Source organism: Microcebus murinus, chromosome 2, assembly GCF_040939455.1.
Source record: "Microcebus murinus isolate Inina chromosome 2, M.murinus_Inina_mat1.0, whole genome shotgun sequence".
Taxonomy (NCBI): Eukaryota; Metazoa; Chordata; class Mammalia; order Primates; family Cheirogaleidae; genus Microcebus; species Microcebus murinus.
In genome coordinates, this window is record NC_134105.1 from 52,479,437 (window position 1) to 52,498,022 (window position 18,586).

General features: G+C 37.5%; 1 protein-coding gene across 2 annotated transcripts in view; it reads right to left on the reverse strand.

The window, feature by feature from the left end:
• The window catches only part of SLC35D1 (solute carrier family 35 member D1), a 57,968-nt gene that overhangs the window by 21,421 nt on the left and 17,961 nt on the right, over positions 1-18,586 (reverse strand). For both annotated transcript variants that reach the window (XM_012767228.3, XM_075999214.1), the window contains exons 9-11: positions 10,836-10,903; positions 9,618-9,696; positions 6,340-6,422 (exon numbers count right to left, since the gene is read on the reverse strand). In XM_012767228.3, coding sequence (XP_012622682.1) covers positions 6,340-6,422; positions 9,618-9,696; positions 10,836-10,903 — 230 coding nt within the window. The remainder of the gene's footprint in view (positions 1-6,339; positions 6,423-9,617; positions 9,697-10,835; positions 10,904-18,586) is intronic.

Here is an 18,586-nt window from a genome sequence, read left to right on the forward strand (position 1 = left end):
AGTTCTAGAGGTGGGTAAGTCCAAGATCAAGGCAGATTCAGTGTCTACAGAAGGCCCTCTTCCTGGTTCATAGACAGCACCAACTCACCATGCTCTGGAATCTCTCATGTAAGGGCACTAATCCCACTTATGAAGTTTCCACATCCATAATCTAATCACCTCCCAAAGCCCTACTTCCTAAAACTATCACTTTGGGAGTTAGGATTTCAACACACGAATTTTAGGGGAACACAAACATTCACACCAAAGAGATGTAACATGATGCAAGAGTAGAGCACACTGCTGCCACACAGTTGTTCAAATAACTAGAGCAAAACCAAACACAGAGATAACTCGTCTAAATTCCAGAGATTAAAGAGCAGTCTGTTCAATTTCCAATAATTCCAACTTGAGGCAACAATAAAAGACTTTTCATTTCAATTTTATTCTTAAGTTGATTATTAGCAAATATTTAAGTATTGAGAAAATTCATGAATCATCTGAAGAGAACTGAATATTCATCAACACTATGTGCCAAACAGTGATGAGTTAACGCTTTGGAAAGAAATTATAAATTGCTCTCTAGCAACTTTGGGGAACGTGCATCTAGGGGGAGGGAAAAGGGAAGATGGGAAAAGCCCAGATTTGATGGAGTGATGGAGAGGCCATATCTGAATTTGTATACATCACTTCTCTGAGCTTCAATTCCATTATCATGTGAACTGGGGGATGACTTAATTAAAAAGAAATAGTAAAGGTAGCCATCATATACTAGGTACTCAACAAACATTAACTCTTTATATGTTACCTTTCCAGATATCTGCTTAAAATCATTTCTAAAGTAAACATTGGCCTGTGCACATACTTTAAAGATAAAAGTATGTTAGTCACAGAAGACTGGCTAGGATGTGAACCATTCCATCTGTCTAATAGTTTTAGAAGTTTGCCCAGGAGGAAACTCAGAAAAAAACAAAGGACTCCCAAATCCTGTTCTTTGGAATCACAGCCCTTGACAAGAATATTATTAGCTTTATTGACTGATAAGGCAAGCAAATGCTCTCTTTTAAGATCAGAGTTCTTGTGAGGCCCATACATATATAGGTTTTGTGAAAGACTACATTAACTAAAGAAAAAAAATAAGCCTGAACACTTGTTTCTCACCTATTCCCACTGCTTTAATGTTAAGTTTTTGGAAGAGGGTTTCTCTTACATGTTTAGGGACAGCTCTTTTTCTGCTTTCTTGACATCTTTGTTACTTGAATTCCTCAAATATTTCTATCACCTTCCATCTGTATTCTTTTTTCCCTTTTGCCTATTAAAAAACTCTAAAATATGGGTGAAGGACTATTGTTACAACTAAAAGGAGAATACATCTTATGTGTTTTTCACACCTGGAGAAAGTTCCTTCAAATTCATAAGTCTCCTGAAAAATAGCCTGAGACCTATTGACACACTACGTGCTTTCCACGGGATGTTCTGGGCTGAATTGGAGAAGTTTAGTGGTAGAATTAGGATACACAACACTAATAAAACCTCACATTTTGGCCAGGCATGGTGGCTCATGCCTGCAATCCTAGCACTCTGGGACGCTGAGGTGGAAGGATCACTTGAGCTCACGAGTTGGAAACCAGCCTGAACAACAGCAAGACCCTGTCTCTACCAAAAATATAAAAATTAGCCAGGCATGGTGGTCATGCCTATAATCCTAGCTACTAGGGAGGCTGAGGCAGGAGGATCACTTAAGCCCAGGAGTTCAAGGTTGCTTTGAGCTATGATGACGCCACTGCACTCTACCCAGAGTGACAGAGAGAGACTCTGTCTCAAAAAAAAAAAAATCCAAAACCTCACATTTTACTGATGAGAAAACTGAGGTTGTAAAAAGTGAATCATAGACAGCTAGTGGCAGTATCAGCAACAGAACATGGATTTTTGCTATATTCCTATTCAGTTCTCTTCTGTTATGAATTATAATGTAAATAAGCAGCTAGCCAGCCTCTCTACAACCTATTCAAATATACAAGTTATTCCACTGAGATGCTAGTTATATAACACTATTAATAGGCTGGTGGATGTTATGTCAGCAGTAACTGATAATACAAAACATGTCCTCCTCTCTCTCCAACTGAGAGAGCCACTGAGGAAAGGAAAAGCTTATATCCTTACATCAGAGGAAGGCTAGAACCAGAAGATAGTCTACTAGAATGAAACTAATTAGGAGAAGCAATCTGGAACCAAGAAGCAACACATACTTCTAAGGAAACAGGCAAAGGAGCCCAAAATGAGAGAATCAGGCAAGGGAGTCTGAAATGAGGGAATTATGGATTCAGGTGCTGAGCAAAGGTTGCTAGACCAAAGGTCTCAGGAAACAACTCCAGATCTAGACTCTGAGATGCACGATGTCTCATCCAGACACTATGTAGACTGTGTGTGGCCACAGAGGCTACAGTAAAATGGCTTTTGTTGCACCAGGAACCTGGCTTAAAAGTATGTAGCCAGTGTGATGACATACTATGCAGGGATGTGAAACAAAACTCATTCACTCATCTATTCACCATTTATTGGTCAGCACTGTGGTTAAGAATGAAGACTTGGAAGACAAATCATGGATCAACCACTTGCAGCTAGATAATACAGGGCAAGTTTTTAGCTTCTCTGTGAAATGCAATATTCATAGTATCTACTTCATAGGGCTATTGAAAAGATTAAAGTGGAATATTTAGGATTCTGTGCCTAACACAAAGCATAAAAAATATTGGCTATTTATCAAAAAATCTCCAGGCAATGTGTGCTGGCGTGGTTGCGGGGAGAGGGGGGCGCTCCTACACTGCTGGTGGGACTGCAAACTAGTTCAACCTCTGTGGAAAGCAATATGGAGATACCTTGAAGCGATACAGGTGAATCTACCATTTGATCCAGCAGTCCCATTGCTGGGCATCTACCCAAATGATCCAGTGACACTCTACAAAAAAGACACCTGCACTCGAATGTTTATAGCAGCACAATTCATAGTTGCAAGTCTGTGGAAACAGCCTGGGTGCCCATCAATCCAAGAATGGATTAATAAAGTGTGGTGTATGTATACCATGGAGTGCTGTTCAGCTCTAGGAAACAATGGTGATATAGCACATCTTATATTTTCCTGGTTGGAGCTGGAACCCATACTGCTAGGTGAGGTGTCCCAGGAATGGAGGGACGGGCACCAGATGTATTCTCCAGCAAACTGGTATTAACTGAGTAGCACCTAGGTGGACACATGGGTGCTGCAGTAATAGGGTATTGGGCAGGTGGGAGGGGGGAGGGGGCGGGTATATACATACATAATGAGTGAGATGTGCACCATCTGGGGGATGGTCATGATGGAGACTCGGACTTTTAGGGGGGGGAGGTGGGCATTTGTTGGGGCCCATAATATGCCGAAATAAAAAAATGTATATATATTGGCTAGTATTTTGTTATTATTATTACTTCTGAATGCCTATTATGGGCCAGGCATGGATATATACTGACACAACTGTAAATAACACAAGTGATTTCTGCCATCAAATAGCTAATAAAGTGGCGATGAAAATCAATGAAATATATAATTTACTAGGCTACATTATATTTATTAAGTCATTTACTTAATGACGACATAATCAGGGGTGAGAACTTAAGGTCTGGAGTCCAACCGCCTGGGTTACAATCCTTGCATCATGATTTACTAGCTGTGTGACACTGGCAGATCTATGAGAGAATCCACCATGTCTCTCTAGAGCAGAATGCCTGGCACACAGAAACAGGCTCAACGCGTATCTTCAGAATGCATTCAAGTTATTAACCTCTCTAAGTCTTAGTCTCTTCATTTATAAAAGTGATTATAAAATAACTTCAAGGGTGTTATGAGGAATTAAGCGATTCAACAGAAAAAAGGACTGTATTTTCCATAAAAGGTATTGGAACAATTAGATATCTATATTAAAACACACACACACTAAAAGGAACCTTGATCCAGACTTCACACCACATAAAAAGTTAATCCAAAATGAGCAATATAAAAACCTAAGCCTTAAAAAAATGTCTAGAAGAAAACGTAAGAGAAAATCTTTGTGACCCTGGGTTAGGCAAAGATTTCTCAGATACAAAACCAAAAGTACATCCCAAAAAGAAAAAAACTGGTAAATTGGAATTCATGAAAATTTTAAACTTTTGGTCTTTAAAAGGGACTGGTAAGAGAATGAAAAGACAAGCCACAAACTGTGGAAACAGTATTTGCAAATCACATAGCTGATAAAGGACTTGTATTCACAATATATAATAACCTCTAAAAACTTAGTAAGAAAAAGATAACCCAATTTTTAAATGGGCAAAATATCTGAACAGCTATTTTACCAAAGAATATATAGAAGATGGCAAATAAGCCCATGAAAAGATGTTCAACATGATTAATCATTAGAGAAATAATCAAAACCACAATGAGGTACTATTACAGATCTATGAGAATAGTTCAAATTAAAAAAAAAAAAATGACAATGCCAAGGGTCAGGAAGTGGAGCAAATGGAACTCTCATATATTGCTGGTAGTTATGCAAAATGGTCCTACCACTTTGGAAAATAGTTTGGCAACTCCTTATAAAGTTAATACACTTACCATACAACCCAGAAATTCTACTCCTAGACATTTACCCAAGTGAAATGAAAACTCACGTTCACACACAAATTTCTAAGCAAGTGTTTCTAGCAGCTAATACATATACATAATAGCTAAAAACTGGAAATGACCCAAATGTCTTTCAAATGGTGGATGGATGTTATATGGCCATATAATACTACTCAGCAATAAAAATATAAAAAGTGGCCAGGTGCGGTGGCTCCAGCTTGTAATCCTAACACTCTGGGAGGCCAAGGCAGCGGATCATTTGAGCTTTTACTTCATTTTGGCAATTATGTTACCTATTTAAAGGAGGACAAAAAGAAAATCAAGACAGCTCTGAGATCTCTATTTGTGTCATAATGATGCTTTAATCCAAATTTCTAGAAATGAATGAAACTCAGGCCACATTCAAAGCCAGCACAGATTCATCATGTTGCTCCTACCATCCTGGCAAATTCCTTACAAATATTAATAAAAAATTGATAAAAAGCACAAATGTCAAGCAATGAACAGATAACTTTCCATTCATCACACTATTTCATTCTAACAGCTCTAATGAAAGGGTTGTTTTCATCCCCAACACAGAAGAAAACGAACTCAGAAAGGATAAACTTGCTTAAAGTCCCACAGACGGCAAGCATGAATACCAACTCCCAACAAAATCTGACGTTCAACTACTCATTTGCCTCCTTTAATAGGCGATTTTTAGGTATACATATATACACCAACCCTGCCAACTCCTACCTCCACACCAATAAATAATTTTTCCTTCTAAAAGACATATATATAGTTAGGAAATAAATAAATGTTAGGAAATAAATGTTAGGAAAAGGCCAAGAATTATTAACCTATTAATAATATTAGTATTAATTCTCCTATTACTCCATAACAAATGTAGAACTGGTCCTATCATTTATTTAAATATGAAGAAATAAAAGGTCAGAGAGGTTCTATAATTTGTGGCAATCCTTTATTGGATATTTTCTGAAGGTAAAGCCACAAAATTTGTTAACACACTGGATATTGGATATATGATAGAAAAGCCAAAGATGATTCCAAGGGTTTTAAACTGAACAGCTATAAGGATGGAGTTTCCATCAATGAAGATGATAAGGCATACTTTGGAGAAAATAAAAGTAGTTCATTTTGGACACATCAACTGGAGATGTCAAATGGGCTGTTGGATAAATGAATCTGATTTGAGAACAGAGGTCTGGCCCAAATATAAATTTGATAATTTTTAGGCGTACAAACAACGTTTAAAATGAGATTCCAAATTCCAGAAATGAAAAAGACCCTTCCTACAATACAAGTCACCCGCTTCACTGATGAATACAAGGTCTAAAGAAAGGTAGTGATATGTCTAAGGTAACACTCATATAAAGCAACTGTAACTGAGCTGGTATTCTTCTTTAGCCCTACATTTCTTGAGAACACTACACTGCCATCTAGCATAATAATTAGAGGACTTTGAAGGCTAAGTAAAGAGAGTTTGACTTCCACAAGATTCCCCAAATAGTATGCAAAAAATAAGGAAGTATTTTCTCCTCCTTTCTGAAAAAGCATTATGTAGAGACATTAAGTATCTAGCACATAGTAGACACTTCACAAATGTTTAATAAGTCAATAAATTTTCCATTAATTTAATATCCCAATCTTACTGTGACATTATTTGAATATCCAATTTCCACTTGTCAAAGTGGTTACATTTAATTAATATTTTTACTTACCTGATATTTAAGCCAATAAAGTTTGTCCATGTGAAAATATAATCTCCACCAAAGACCATTCCAATATAAGTTATTAATATATTCTAAAAAGAAAAATGGCAATACATTGTTACATAGATTTAACTGAGCTTTTTAAATATATCTAAAAACTAACCTATGCTGTGACCCAAATACCTATTTTTAAAATACAAAAACAAACAGACAACAACAAAAGAAACCCACCAACTCTAATAACAGTGTAGTGTGAGCAAGAACACTGTTAAGGAACCAATGACATTAGCCACTTCCTAATGTATTTATCCAGAATATAAATGCTTCTGATATAGAAGAATATTAACAAGATTGTCAAACTTTCCCTGCCCTGTGGGCTTACATTATTAATTTATAAACACTGCTGTTATTAGGGGTAGAAAATATAAATACACATTCAGCAATCTTAGAAAAACTGTATTTTTCTCCTATTGAGATAATTGTAGACTTGTGAGGAGAGAGTGAAAAAGAAAAGACTGCTTCCATACAAGCATCTTTCCCTCTTCTTTTAAAAAGAAAAAAGGGGATATTAGGGAGTTAACCAAAGTAAAGACTGTTTTTAGAAAAATCTTCCTTGATATCCTAAAAAAACATATGGTAAGTCATTTCAATGCACTATACCTAAAATCACCTCTCCAGACACTCCCAGGTATAAACATCTTCTGGCTCTCTCTTAATTATCCTCAGACTACAAAAGTGAAAAACAAGGTTCTAAAGTTTAAACTATAAGCTATCTTTTATCTGAAATGCGTGGGACGAAAAGTGTTTCAGATTTTAGATTTTAGAATATTTGTATCATACTTACCGGCTGAGCATATCAAATCAAAAATCCAAAGTCCAAAATGTTCCAATGAGCATCTCCTTTAAACAAGGTCATGTTGGCCCTCAGGAAGTTTCAGATTTTGGAGCATTTCAGATTCAGATTTGGGATGCTCAACCTGTATTATTCAATTCCTCCCCAATCTTCCTTCTTTCATATTCATAAGTCACTGCCTCCCCATGTGCTATTACAACTGCCATAAACTGTAAATGTCACAAACATTTTTAGTACCTAGGCTTTCCTAGATTAGACCCATGAGACAGAAAGTAAATTGCTAGGGTGTTTTTAAAAGGCCAAAAACAAACTTCAAAATTATTTTTATAACAGAGTGCCCTTTGAGAAAACATTTAAAATTATGCCAGCCTTTTCTAGGTCTAAGGATGGAAACAGCAAGTTACCCTAGAGCAGATTTTCTTCTTTGAGGGGAAAAAATAAAATTAAATATCATGTAACAGTAAACAAGGCCAGTAGGCAACTTAGGAAGTATATAACAGGACTTCTCTTTGAATACAGAGATCCAAGGAGAAGGTGAATTAATTTACTTACATAAGCTGGCCAGGGAACTTCAGAAAGGGAGGGTACAGAGAACCCAACCTATGCTGCTCAAAATCAGAAGTTTGAAAAACCATAGGTATATATGAGGGTATCCCAAACAAGGTTTGGTATCAGGAAAGATGGCCAACGTCCTCCAAACAGAACTTGGAAGCACAGAAGAGTTCTGGTAGCTCAAAACCAAGACTGCAATTCTCAAATTTTAGTATACCTGAGAATCATCTGGAAACCTTGTTAAATATGAAGATTTCTAGGCTCTGATTCTGATTCAGTATATCTGGGGGAGGCCTTGGAATTTCCATTTTTAACTAGTTATCCTAAGTGATTTTTCCACCATACTGAAGAGAAACAAAGAATGCTGACCCAAGCGCTTGTGGGGTTGGGATCCTCAAGCACAGAAGGAAGCTTAAAGTTCATAGGAGGTACAATGGCTAAGCTAAAAGGGTTATGAGTAGGAAGCTATGGAAAGAGGCTCCACTGTGGCCTGTGAAGCTCTGACCATGCAAGGGCCTCAGCAGACTTCCACCTGTCCGAAGATGCAAGCCATTCTTTGACAGTGATACCACACATCAGTGAGAAGCAAAAGGAACAGCAAACTAATCAGATAATTCAGTTTTTACCTCTCTCTAGAATTTGGAAGTAGATTTTGTAACTAATCCCATTGGAATAAGTAAATCCATGGGGTTCTTAGACTACTGTGGGGAGGAGCATATATCAAAAGTATAGACTATTTTTTGTAAACAAGAGCATTACTATATTTGTATACCATGCTGATAAAGTACACTAAGAAATTCCAAGCAAATAGGTATAGTTATAAAATCAAACACAAGCTTTCCTGCATCATTCTTCTTAGCTAAAAAAAAATGGTATCAACTGCCCTACCTCTCATGTGCTACTCTTATTCCAAAGACACAAGTTATCCACTTTGTTCTCAAAGCATTCACTTTGCAAAACCAAAACATAGCTGAGAACTCATTAGGGGTTAAAACTATCTCAGCCAGCCTAGTTCCTTGAATATATAGACTCTCTTTAGCTATCTGGGATAATTCACACAATTGACTTGTTACAGCTTAATTTAGAATTCTATTCACACCAAACATTCCAATTCTATGATTTGAAGCCACAGACTTTTTAGAGTTTTAACCCAATCTAGTTGAACATGAAAAGGGAAGTCATAAGGGCAACTGCCCACTTTTCCCCAAATGATCAAAGACCTACCTCTCTCTGTCTTGCCTGTTTTAGAAAGCAAGGCCGCTTTGCCAATTCATTTGGAATTCAGACAAGCTGTGGCCTCTTGAATCTTAAATCACTAGAATCACAAAGTCAGATGAAAGAGGCCTCAGGCTTTAAGGCACTAACTTTAGCCCAATATACAAGTAAACTTGGCTCTCCTGGCTGAAGACAAATTCTCCCTCAAACAAAATAGATTGGGAGGAAATGACATCACTGGAAATGTCCACCACAGCTTTTAAAAGTGGGCCATTTAAGGTTTGGCTCAGGCACAGGAAAACTCCCTTGAACAGCCAGAACTCAGTGAGGCAGAGACAGAATAATTCTCACTAGAGGTTACAGGAACAGCCTTATCATCACCAAGTTATCATCTGCCCTATCAGAAACAGGCCTAATTCTCTTTCTTTCTCTACTCAGATAATACATTTTCCTTTCCCCATACTCTTCAAAGCTAAGTTGCCTGCAAGTAGAGAGTATGCCCTCCTGCGTTCTTAAAGACTATTTCAGAAACTATCACAATTTGTCACACTATCAAAACAGTACATGAAGGTTGTGAGGCTTGAGGCCATAGCCAGACTCTTATTTGTGGAGAAGAATTTTTAAACAAAGCAGGTACCAAAGGGATAATAGTATTTTTTCCACTCACCTTAATACAGCCAACTATTGTAGTTGTAAGAGCAGAATTATATTGAGTGCAGAGTACTGTGGCGTACATCAAGATAAACCTAGAGTGAGTAAGTTTGAGGTATAAATAAGATCCATTTGCTTACTTTATAATGTCTCTAACCAAGAGAAATAACCAGTGTTGGCCATGCTAGCACATGCTAGTCACTGACCAACTGTGAGTTTTCCCCACCTCACTGCGGCTTATATTGCAGCTTGGTTTTTAAAAATTTCACTAAAGAGAAACACATGTCCATTTCCTGACAGGTATTTTTCCTTGACACCCTCACCAAAACCCTGAAACCATCATTCATAATCATAAGCACTCTTTATAGATCATGTTTCCTACTAGTTCACCTAAGCCAGCTAGAAAGTTCAGAGCTCACAGACCCTAGCTCAGTTGTGCACCTTCCATGAGGACAATATGATCTCTGGGCCAGGGTGAAGGCAAGAGAGATCCTGTGAGATGGAAGAAAACCACATTAAAACTACTTTAAGAGGGGATACAGCTTCACTTACAACCTAAGCAGCAGCAGCTGGAACTCCCTGATTTACATTGAAGCTTCTGAGCCTGACTTAGTACCAAGGGCCAATGTCAACTTTATTTTGAAGCACCTGCTCACTCTGTGCCAGACCCAGTCACAAATAGCAACTGAACTGACTGGTTGAGGAAAAAATACATTAGAGAAATATGGAGGTGAGGAGAAGAGGCCTGTTCGCAGACACCCTCTCACCTTCTAGTCTCTTCAGAAATGGAGACGACATGATAGAGAGTGGTCAAATGGCCCCAAATTCAAATGCTGCCACTGCCACCTACTAATTGTGCAAATATAGACAATTTACTTAAGTTCTGAGTCTGCTTTCTCATGTAAAAGGACAGCAATATCTGTCAAATGGTCAATGTACAGATAAAACAAAATAATGCACATTGAAATATAATAGTGCTTATCACACAGTAGGTTCTCTGGTAAATAGTTCCTGTTCTCCATCCTTTTAGCATGACTGGGATCAGTTCAGCAGCCCTGAGAGCACAGCCCAAGGGCTGTGAAACCACCTGAGTCTGGAGGCTTAGGCTTAATTATCCTAAGCTGACACACTTAGACCAAACAGGATACTGAGAAAGGAGGCAGGACTCTGGAACAAAGTTCTCTAACCTATTTCTCTAAGAAAACTATCTGCTAACAAGACAGCAAAAGCTCACCCCATCACACAGGAGAGGGTGAACTGCAGAAGAAAGAGGGTGTCGGCCCAGCCTTCAAACTCCACCGCCTGTAACACACAAGAAAACATTAGATTTTAGAGCAGGCCCTCAAAATCAGCTCTCCCATTCATTAATGGAAATCCTTCTATGCATCTGCCTTACATACACACACACACACACACACACACACACACACACACACGCACACACGCACGCACGCACGCATATACATTTCCCTGTATCAGTCCATGGACAAAGAATGATGTTCAAAAATTTCATGTATATGGAGTAGTTGAACCAATAATCAGTTTCAGGTTTTCTCCTTTCCAAAATATAATGTGGGAATGATTTTGTACTTCTCCCTATTGGTGCAAAGAAGTGGATATTTCCTGAAAATCACAAAGCCACAGGCCACATCTGGCTAATCTCAGCAGTTCTCCCAGATGGTTGTTAATGTGCTAGTATTAAAGGTTCTCTCAAACATTAAAACATGTCTCATTCCTGTAACATGTGAAATCTCAAAGTACAGCTTTAGTTATATAAATTTAGCTGGACTCTGTTTGAGAATTACTGTTTTCAAACAGTTGTTTCTAAAAGAAAGGTGTTTTTGTTCTTGTTTAAGACAAAAGGAAAGGAATGAAGAGAAATGAAACCATCTCATCTCTCATCCAAGAGGGATGGCTTCTCTCCCAAGTACATAGTTTCTTCTGCAATATGAGCTTGATATAAGCAAATATGAGAAATCATTCCACCTTGTCTCTCTGCCAGCCTGTCCAGCTTCAACTCTTGCCACTTCCACATACATCTCATGGCTCCAGAGCTCCAGCAATACCAGGCTCCTTGTGGTTTATTAAACATAACATGCAGTCTCACAGTTGCATACCTTTGCCTGGCCTGCTCTTCCCTTCAACACTCATCTGATCCTGTTCACCCATCAAACTAAAACTCAAGGCTTCTTTGTGGGACCTTCCCGATCAAGTACTCCTTCCTTTGTGTCTCAGTACTTTTCTCTAGGGCTCCTGTCTCTCTGAACTGCAAGTCTTTCTATGACATGTCTATAGACTGTGAGCTCCCTAAGGGGAGAATCCATATCACATGTATCTAATCATATTCCTAACATACATAGCACTTGACAGACAGTAGACTGTGGTTCTTTCTTTGTTGGGGTATAACATATAAAAAATAAAATTCACCAACTTTAAGTGTTCAGTTCAATGAGTACTGACAAATGTAGTCATATAACCACTATTACAATCATGATAAAGAAATCCTTCCCTCCAAAGATCCCTCCTGCCCCTTTACAGTCAAACCCCTCCCCCATTTTTAGTCCCTGGCAACCTCTGATACTACAGTTCTTCTGTTACTACAGTCTTGCTGCTCAAATTCCATATAAATGGAATTGTATAGTATGCAGTCTTTTGTCTTGCTTTTTTCACTAGGCATAATGCTTCTGAGATTCTTCTATGCTGTGTGTATATCAGTAATTCATTTTTATTGCCAATTTGTATTCTACCCTATGGATATGCCACAATTTGTTTATGAAGACACCAATCAGTGGACATTTATTTGGGTTGTTTCCACAAGATATTATGAATAAAGTTGTAATGAACCTTTGAATCTCTCTATGGACAAATTTTTATTTATCCTGGCTAAGTACCTAGAAAATGGGATTGGTAAGCATATCTTTTACTTTATAAGAAATTGCCAAGTGTTTTTCCAAAGCAGCTATACAATTTTTGTATTCTCATCAGCACTGTATAAGAGTTCTCACTGTTCTACAGGGTCTCCCACACTGAAACTGTTATAGGCCATCCTAATGAGTAAGTAGTATCTTCCAATTTCAATTTGCATTTCTTTTAATGTGCTTACTTGACATCAATATTTCTTTTTTAATGAAGTATCTGTCCAAATATTTTGCCACATTTTTATTTATTTTTATTCAAGGTATTTGTCTTTTTATGACTGAGTTGTTAAGAATTTTTAAAATATATATTCTGGATAAAAGTCCTTAATCATACAGATATCATGATATATATATATATACACACACACACACACTTAATAAAATACAAATATTCTCTTCCAGTGTGTGATTTGCCTTTTCATTTTCTTAATGGTATCTTCTGAAGAGCAAATTATTTTAATTTTGATGTAGTCTAACATCAATTTTGTGTTTTGTAATTCTTGCTTGTAACTTTTTAGTGAAACTTGTGTCTAACCAAAAGTCACAAAGATTTTCTTCTAGGAGTTTTATGGTTTTAGTTCCTATGGTTAGGTCTATGATCCTTTTCATATTAGTTTGCCAGGGCTGCTGTAATAAGTACCATAAAATTAAGTGACTTAAATAAGAGAAATCTGTTGTATCACAGTTCTCGTGGCTACAAGTCCAAGATCAAAGTGTCCACAGAGTTGGCTCCTTCTGAGGACTGAGGAAGAGAATCCGTTCCATGCCTCTCCTCTACCTTCTGGTGGTTTGTTGCCAATCTTTGGTGTCCCTAAACTTGTCTGGGTGTCACCTTGATTTCTACCTTCATGTTCACATGATGTTCTCTCTGCGTGCATGTCTGTGTCCCAATTTCCATTTTAAATAAGAACACCAGTCATATGGAATTAGGGGCCCTCCTTACTCCAGCATGACCTCATCTTAACTAATTACATCTCAACGACCCCATTTTCAAATAAGGTCATATTCTGAAGTACAAGGGGCTAGGACTTCAACATATTAATTGGCAGCAGGGAGAATATAATTCAATCTGTAACATTTTCCAATTAATTTTTGGACATTTCATGAGGTCAGAGTCAAGGTTCTATTTTTTGCAAAAAGATGTTAAATTGTTCCAGCTCTATTTGTTGAGCAATTATCCTTTCCTCATTGATTTATTTTGGGCCCTTTGACAAACAACTGACTACATGGTTTATTTCCATTTCTAGATTCTCTGCTTTGTTCCACTGCTACTGTCTTGTCTTAATCTAACACCATACTGCCTTGATTACTGTAGCTTTATAAGAAGTTTTGAAATCAAGTAGGATAAATTTCAAAATCAGCATGTCAATTTCTACAAATAATCTTGGTACAGGAATGAGGTGGTATTGAATCTATAGAATTTAGTGAGAACTGACAAATAAATGTATTTCATAAACATTCTTAAACATAAAAATCAAGCCGGGCGCGGTGGCTCACGCCTGTAATCCTAGCACTCTAGGAGGCTGAGGCGGGCGGATTGCTCGAGGTCAGGAGTTCGAAACCAGCCTGAGCAAGAGCAAGACCCCGTCTCTACTATAAATAGAAAGAAATTAATTGGTCAACTAATGTATATATATATAAAATTAGCCGGGCATGGTGGCGCATGCCTGTAGTCCCAGCTACTCGGGAGGCTGAGGCAGAAGGATTGCTTGAGCCCAGGAGTTTGAGGTTGCTGTGAGCTAGGCTGACGCCACGGCACTCACTCTAGCCTGGGCAACAAGCGAGACTCTGTCTCAAAAAAAAAAAAACATAAAAATCACTTATTTAGGTCTTTTAAAATTTCTCTCAGTATTGTTTTGTAGTCTTCAGCCTACAGGTACTATCATATTTTGTTCAATTTATCCCTAAGTATTTCATAATTCTGACGCTATTACAAAGGTTATTATTTATTTAGTTTCTAAAGTGTTCACTGCTACTATATGGAAGTACAGTTGATTTTTGTATACTGTAATCTTTTTTTCTAGATTCTTTAAGATTTTCTACATATATTATTAATAGATGCTTTTTATAGTTTTGCCTCTTCCTTTCAAATCTGTGTGACTTTTAATTTCTCATTCTTACTTCATTACACAGATGAAGCCCTGTTATTCCATCATGGTTAGAAACTGAAAGACCACATTCAATTGCTGATTTGAATTATAAACCTATTTCAAATGATGCTTCCACTAGGAAGCTTTACACAAAAACCTAAAGTGCACATTAGTCTCTTTCCTGTCAAACTCTCCAGAACACTAAATGCTACTTTTATGAGGTAAGTGACTAAGTATATATATGTACATAGCTATTCTTATGTACATGACTGTCTATCCAGATACCGCAAAAACCTTGATGGTTTATCTTTGTATCCACAGTGCTCAACAAAGTAACCAGAAAATCATTTAATAGGCATTTAATAACTGTTTGCTGAATGAATGGAAGATAAATAAAGAATTCATACATATAGTCTCATGCAAAGACCTTTCTTCTGTAAATACAACCTATTCTCTGATGAAAAATCATTAAAGCACAATAAACTGGCCTAGGACCCAGGAGATTGGTTTCTGCTAGCAAGACTATAAATTCCCTGGGAGCAGGGATTGTGTCATATATCATTTCTGCATAGCTCCAACTACTTGAAAGTGCTAGTCACAAACATTGTGGTAGATTAAACATTCATGATCTATGGCCCAGAATCATTTTCTATAGATAGAAGAGCTAAACTTTGCTTTATTTTTATTTTATATTTTTAAGAGACAGGGTCTCACTCTGTCGCCCTGGCTAGAGTACAATGACGCAATCATAGCTCACTTCAACCTCAAAATTCCTGGTTTTAAGCAATCCTCCCACCTTAGCTTCCTGAGTAGCTGGGACTATAGGCACACACCACCACACCTAGCTAATAGCTAAATTTTTTTTTTTTTTTTGTAGAAATGGAGTCTTGATATGTTGCTCAGGCTGGTCTCGAACTCCTGACCTCAAGCAATCCTCCTGCCTTGGCCTCCCGAAGTGCTGGGATAACAGGTGTGAGCCACCACACTTTGTTTTTTAATACACCCACACACTTGGCTTATACATGCTACTGAATGTATTTCAAGTTTCATATTAAATATATAGTTCTATTTATTTTCCACTAATATTAATATTCATTTCACATTTATTTGAAATGGAACCAGAATCTCAACCACACTTTTATTTCAACTGTTCACATTTCAACTATTCACAAAACTATCAGTATGCCCTCAGTTTTTTTCCTCCTGGCTTTACTGAAATATAACTAACAAAATATATAATTTTAAATTTTCTTCTAATGATAAAAGGTCATTTTAACTGCATACAACTCCTTAGCTTTTGCACTGAGTTTAATTTTTTTTCTTTGACGAGAGAAAGCATAACCTAGGTAAACCAACAAGTAGGCATTAGAACTGTCTTGGGGGGCGGGGGTGTTACTGGTACCCTTCAGAAACAGCCATGTACCTAAAAAAAAGTAGTGGACCCAGTATCCTATAGCACCTCACCACTATTTCACTATGCCAGCCTTAGCTCCTGTGAGGGAAAGCTGTGCAGGTAAATTATGGCTTCTTCCAGTTGTGACAAGTGTTAGACCAGGTTGAAAAGCAGAGAGTTTATTTTCCCCAAGCTAAAACACATAACAGGAATTTTAGGCCTTAGAACTTTCCTCCAACTCTAAATTACCCTCCTTTCTGGCTAAGCTATTCTTTTATCCCCAAGTCATTAAGAAAAGATAATAAGCTGCTGCACTGGACTATGCTGATTCTCTGACCATTAGTTTTTGCACAGGTAAAAAGAAGACTAAAAAAGCCTATTCCTGCAGGGTTGTTATCAGAATTTTAAAATGTATACATACAATGCCTGACAGGGAGGGAGTCTGATTCAATAAATGATGTCAGCTACTGTATTTAATTATACTTTTTAATTTGTTTTTTTTTTTTGGTCAGTGACCTAGGAGTGGAAAGTAATCACAATTATTTGGCAAGAACCTCAATAAACCTCTCCAGAAACCTAAGCACCTTCCCTCCTTTAGCTCTAAATATCTCGTCTGCTTTCAGCATAGAATTCTGACATACATTAAGTCCCAACCATGTGCCAGGCCCACTAGCACTCCGGGGCACTAAGCTAAAGAGGTTTTAATCAGGCGTGCTGGCCGGGCGCTGTGGCTCACGCCTGTAATCCTAGCTCTCTGGGAGGCCGAGGCGGGTGGATAGTTGGAGCTCAGAAGTTCAAGACCAGCCTGAGCAAGAGCCGAGACCCCGTCTCTACTAAAAATAAAAAAAAAATAAAAAAAAAAAAACGTTAATTGGCCAACTGAAAATGGAAAAAAAAAAAATAAAGGAACAAAAAAAAAATTAAAAAAAAAAAAAAATCAGGCGTGCTGATAATGAAGGGCAAACTGTGGCAGTAAAAAAGTACTGCCTTATATTTGGAGAGTACTTTATAGCTTACAAAGTGCTTCTGCATACATCATGTCATTTGATTTTCACAACAACCCTGTGAGGTGGAAAGGTCAGGTCTTATTAGCCCCAGAAGACAATGAGTGACTTACTTTAGGTCACACAGATAATATATGGTAGACTACATGCTCCAAGCCCAAGGGTATCTCCACTGAACATTAAATTTTATTCAGTAAAATACCCCCAAATATATACTGCAGTCTCCTTTGGGGACAAAATAACTATATTTGTAGGACATTAAAATAAGTTTCATGGACATGATTCCATTTATATAAAATTCAGAAACAGAAAAATAATTCTCATGGGATTTTTTTTAACCTTTCCCTAAGTATTCGGCGTATCTCTGGAGATAGCCACCCACAGCACAAGCAGCCTGTGGCATTCCTCCACTTTGCCACGGGAATAGATCTTTGGCTGCAACAGAAGCAGCAGTAGCCATCTGAAAGTACAGCTACAGGATAAATAGGACTCAAGTAGTCCCTGCAGTGCAAAGGAGCCCAATCTCCCTAACACAAAGATGGCATTAAAAAAAAAAAAAAAAAAGCTACTGCTTATTAAAAGTCCCTGTTATGTATCAGGTTCAAAAATGTTAAGTAACTTACCCAAAATTATCCAGCTAATAAGTGCTACAGTCTTTCCATCTAAGAACCTACAGTCTTTCCATCTTGGGAAAACTACAGGCAGGCAACACGTTCTCTATTTTTTTTCCTTGATGACTTTACAAGGTTACTGATCAGTGAGTCAAAAAGCAGGAGTTCCACTTATGACTCTGCTATTAACTTTCTGTGAAGCCATGATAAAGTCATTGAACCTCTATGAACCTACATCTTTATTATAAATGTAGAAAACAGTCTGCTCCCTCTGCCTCTTGTGAGGCTCAACTGAGAGAATGAAATGCAGACACTTTAAATATATGTAAAATTTACATATTGAAGACATTAGTCACTTAAACTTCCACCACTGTTACCTCCTGATGGTAGATTTGCAAGCAAATGTTTTATTCTTCCTAAGACAGGAAATAGCGAAGGCACAGTGAACATATACTTTGTTAATCAGGAAAAAAAAAAAAAGGTTAAAACAAAACAAAACAAAACTTCTGCCTCTGGAGAGAGCTCTGATAAAGAGGTTTATCAGAGAAGAGAATGACCTCGCGTGGCCATTCTGTGTACTTTACAGAACTAAATGGGCTCTCTGACAAAAGGCCTACAATCTTCAATCTTGGCTGAGCAGTGGTTGTGATTATAGATTTAACATACAAAGATGCTTTCTTAGGCCTTTCTTCTGTTTTGAATGAAGTCTCTAGTTCTACAGGTGCTGATGGTATAATGTAAATACCAAAGGCCAATACTTAACCCAGGTGAAAAGAATATCACATAATCAAATGGAGAGGGCAGAGGTTATATGGACCTACCACTTCCAATAACTAGGCATTTGGTTTGAGTAACACTTTAAATAAAAATATTTGGGAAAAAAAGTTTAATTAAAAAATGTGTACTTTAGTTGCTCAGGTTAAGGAAATTAAGAGAGAGAGGGAGTATCTGAGTAAGATTAGGCACTAA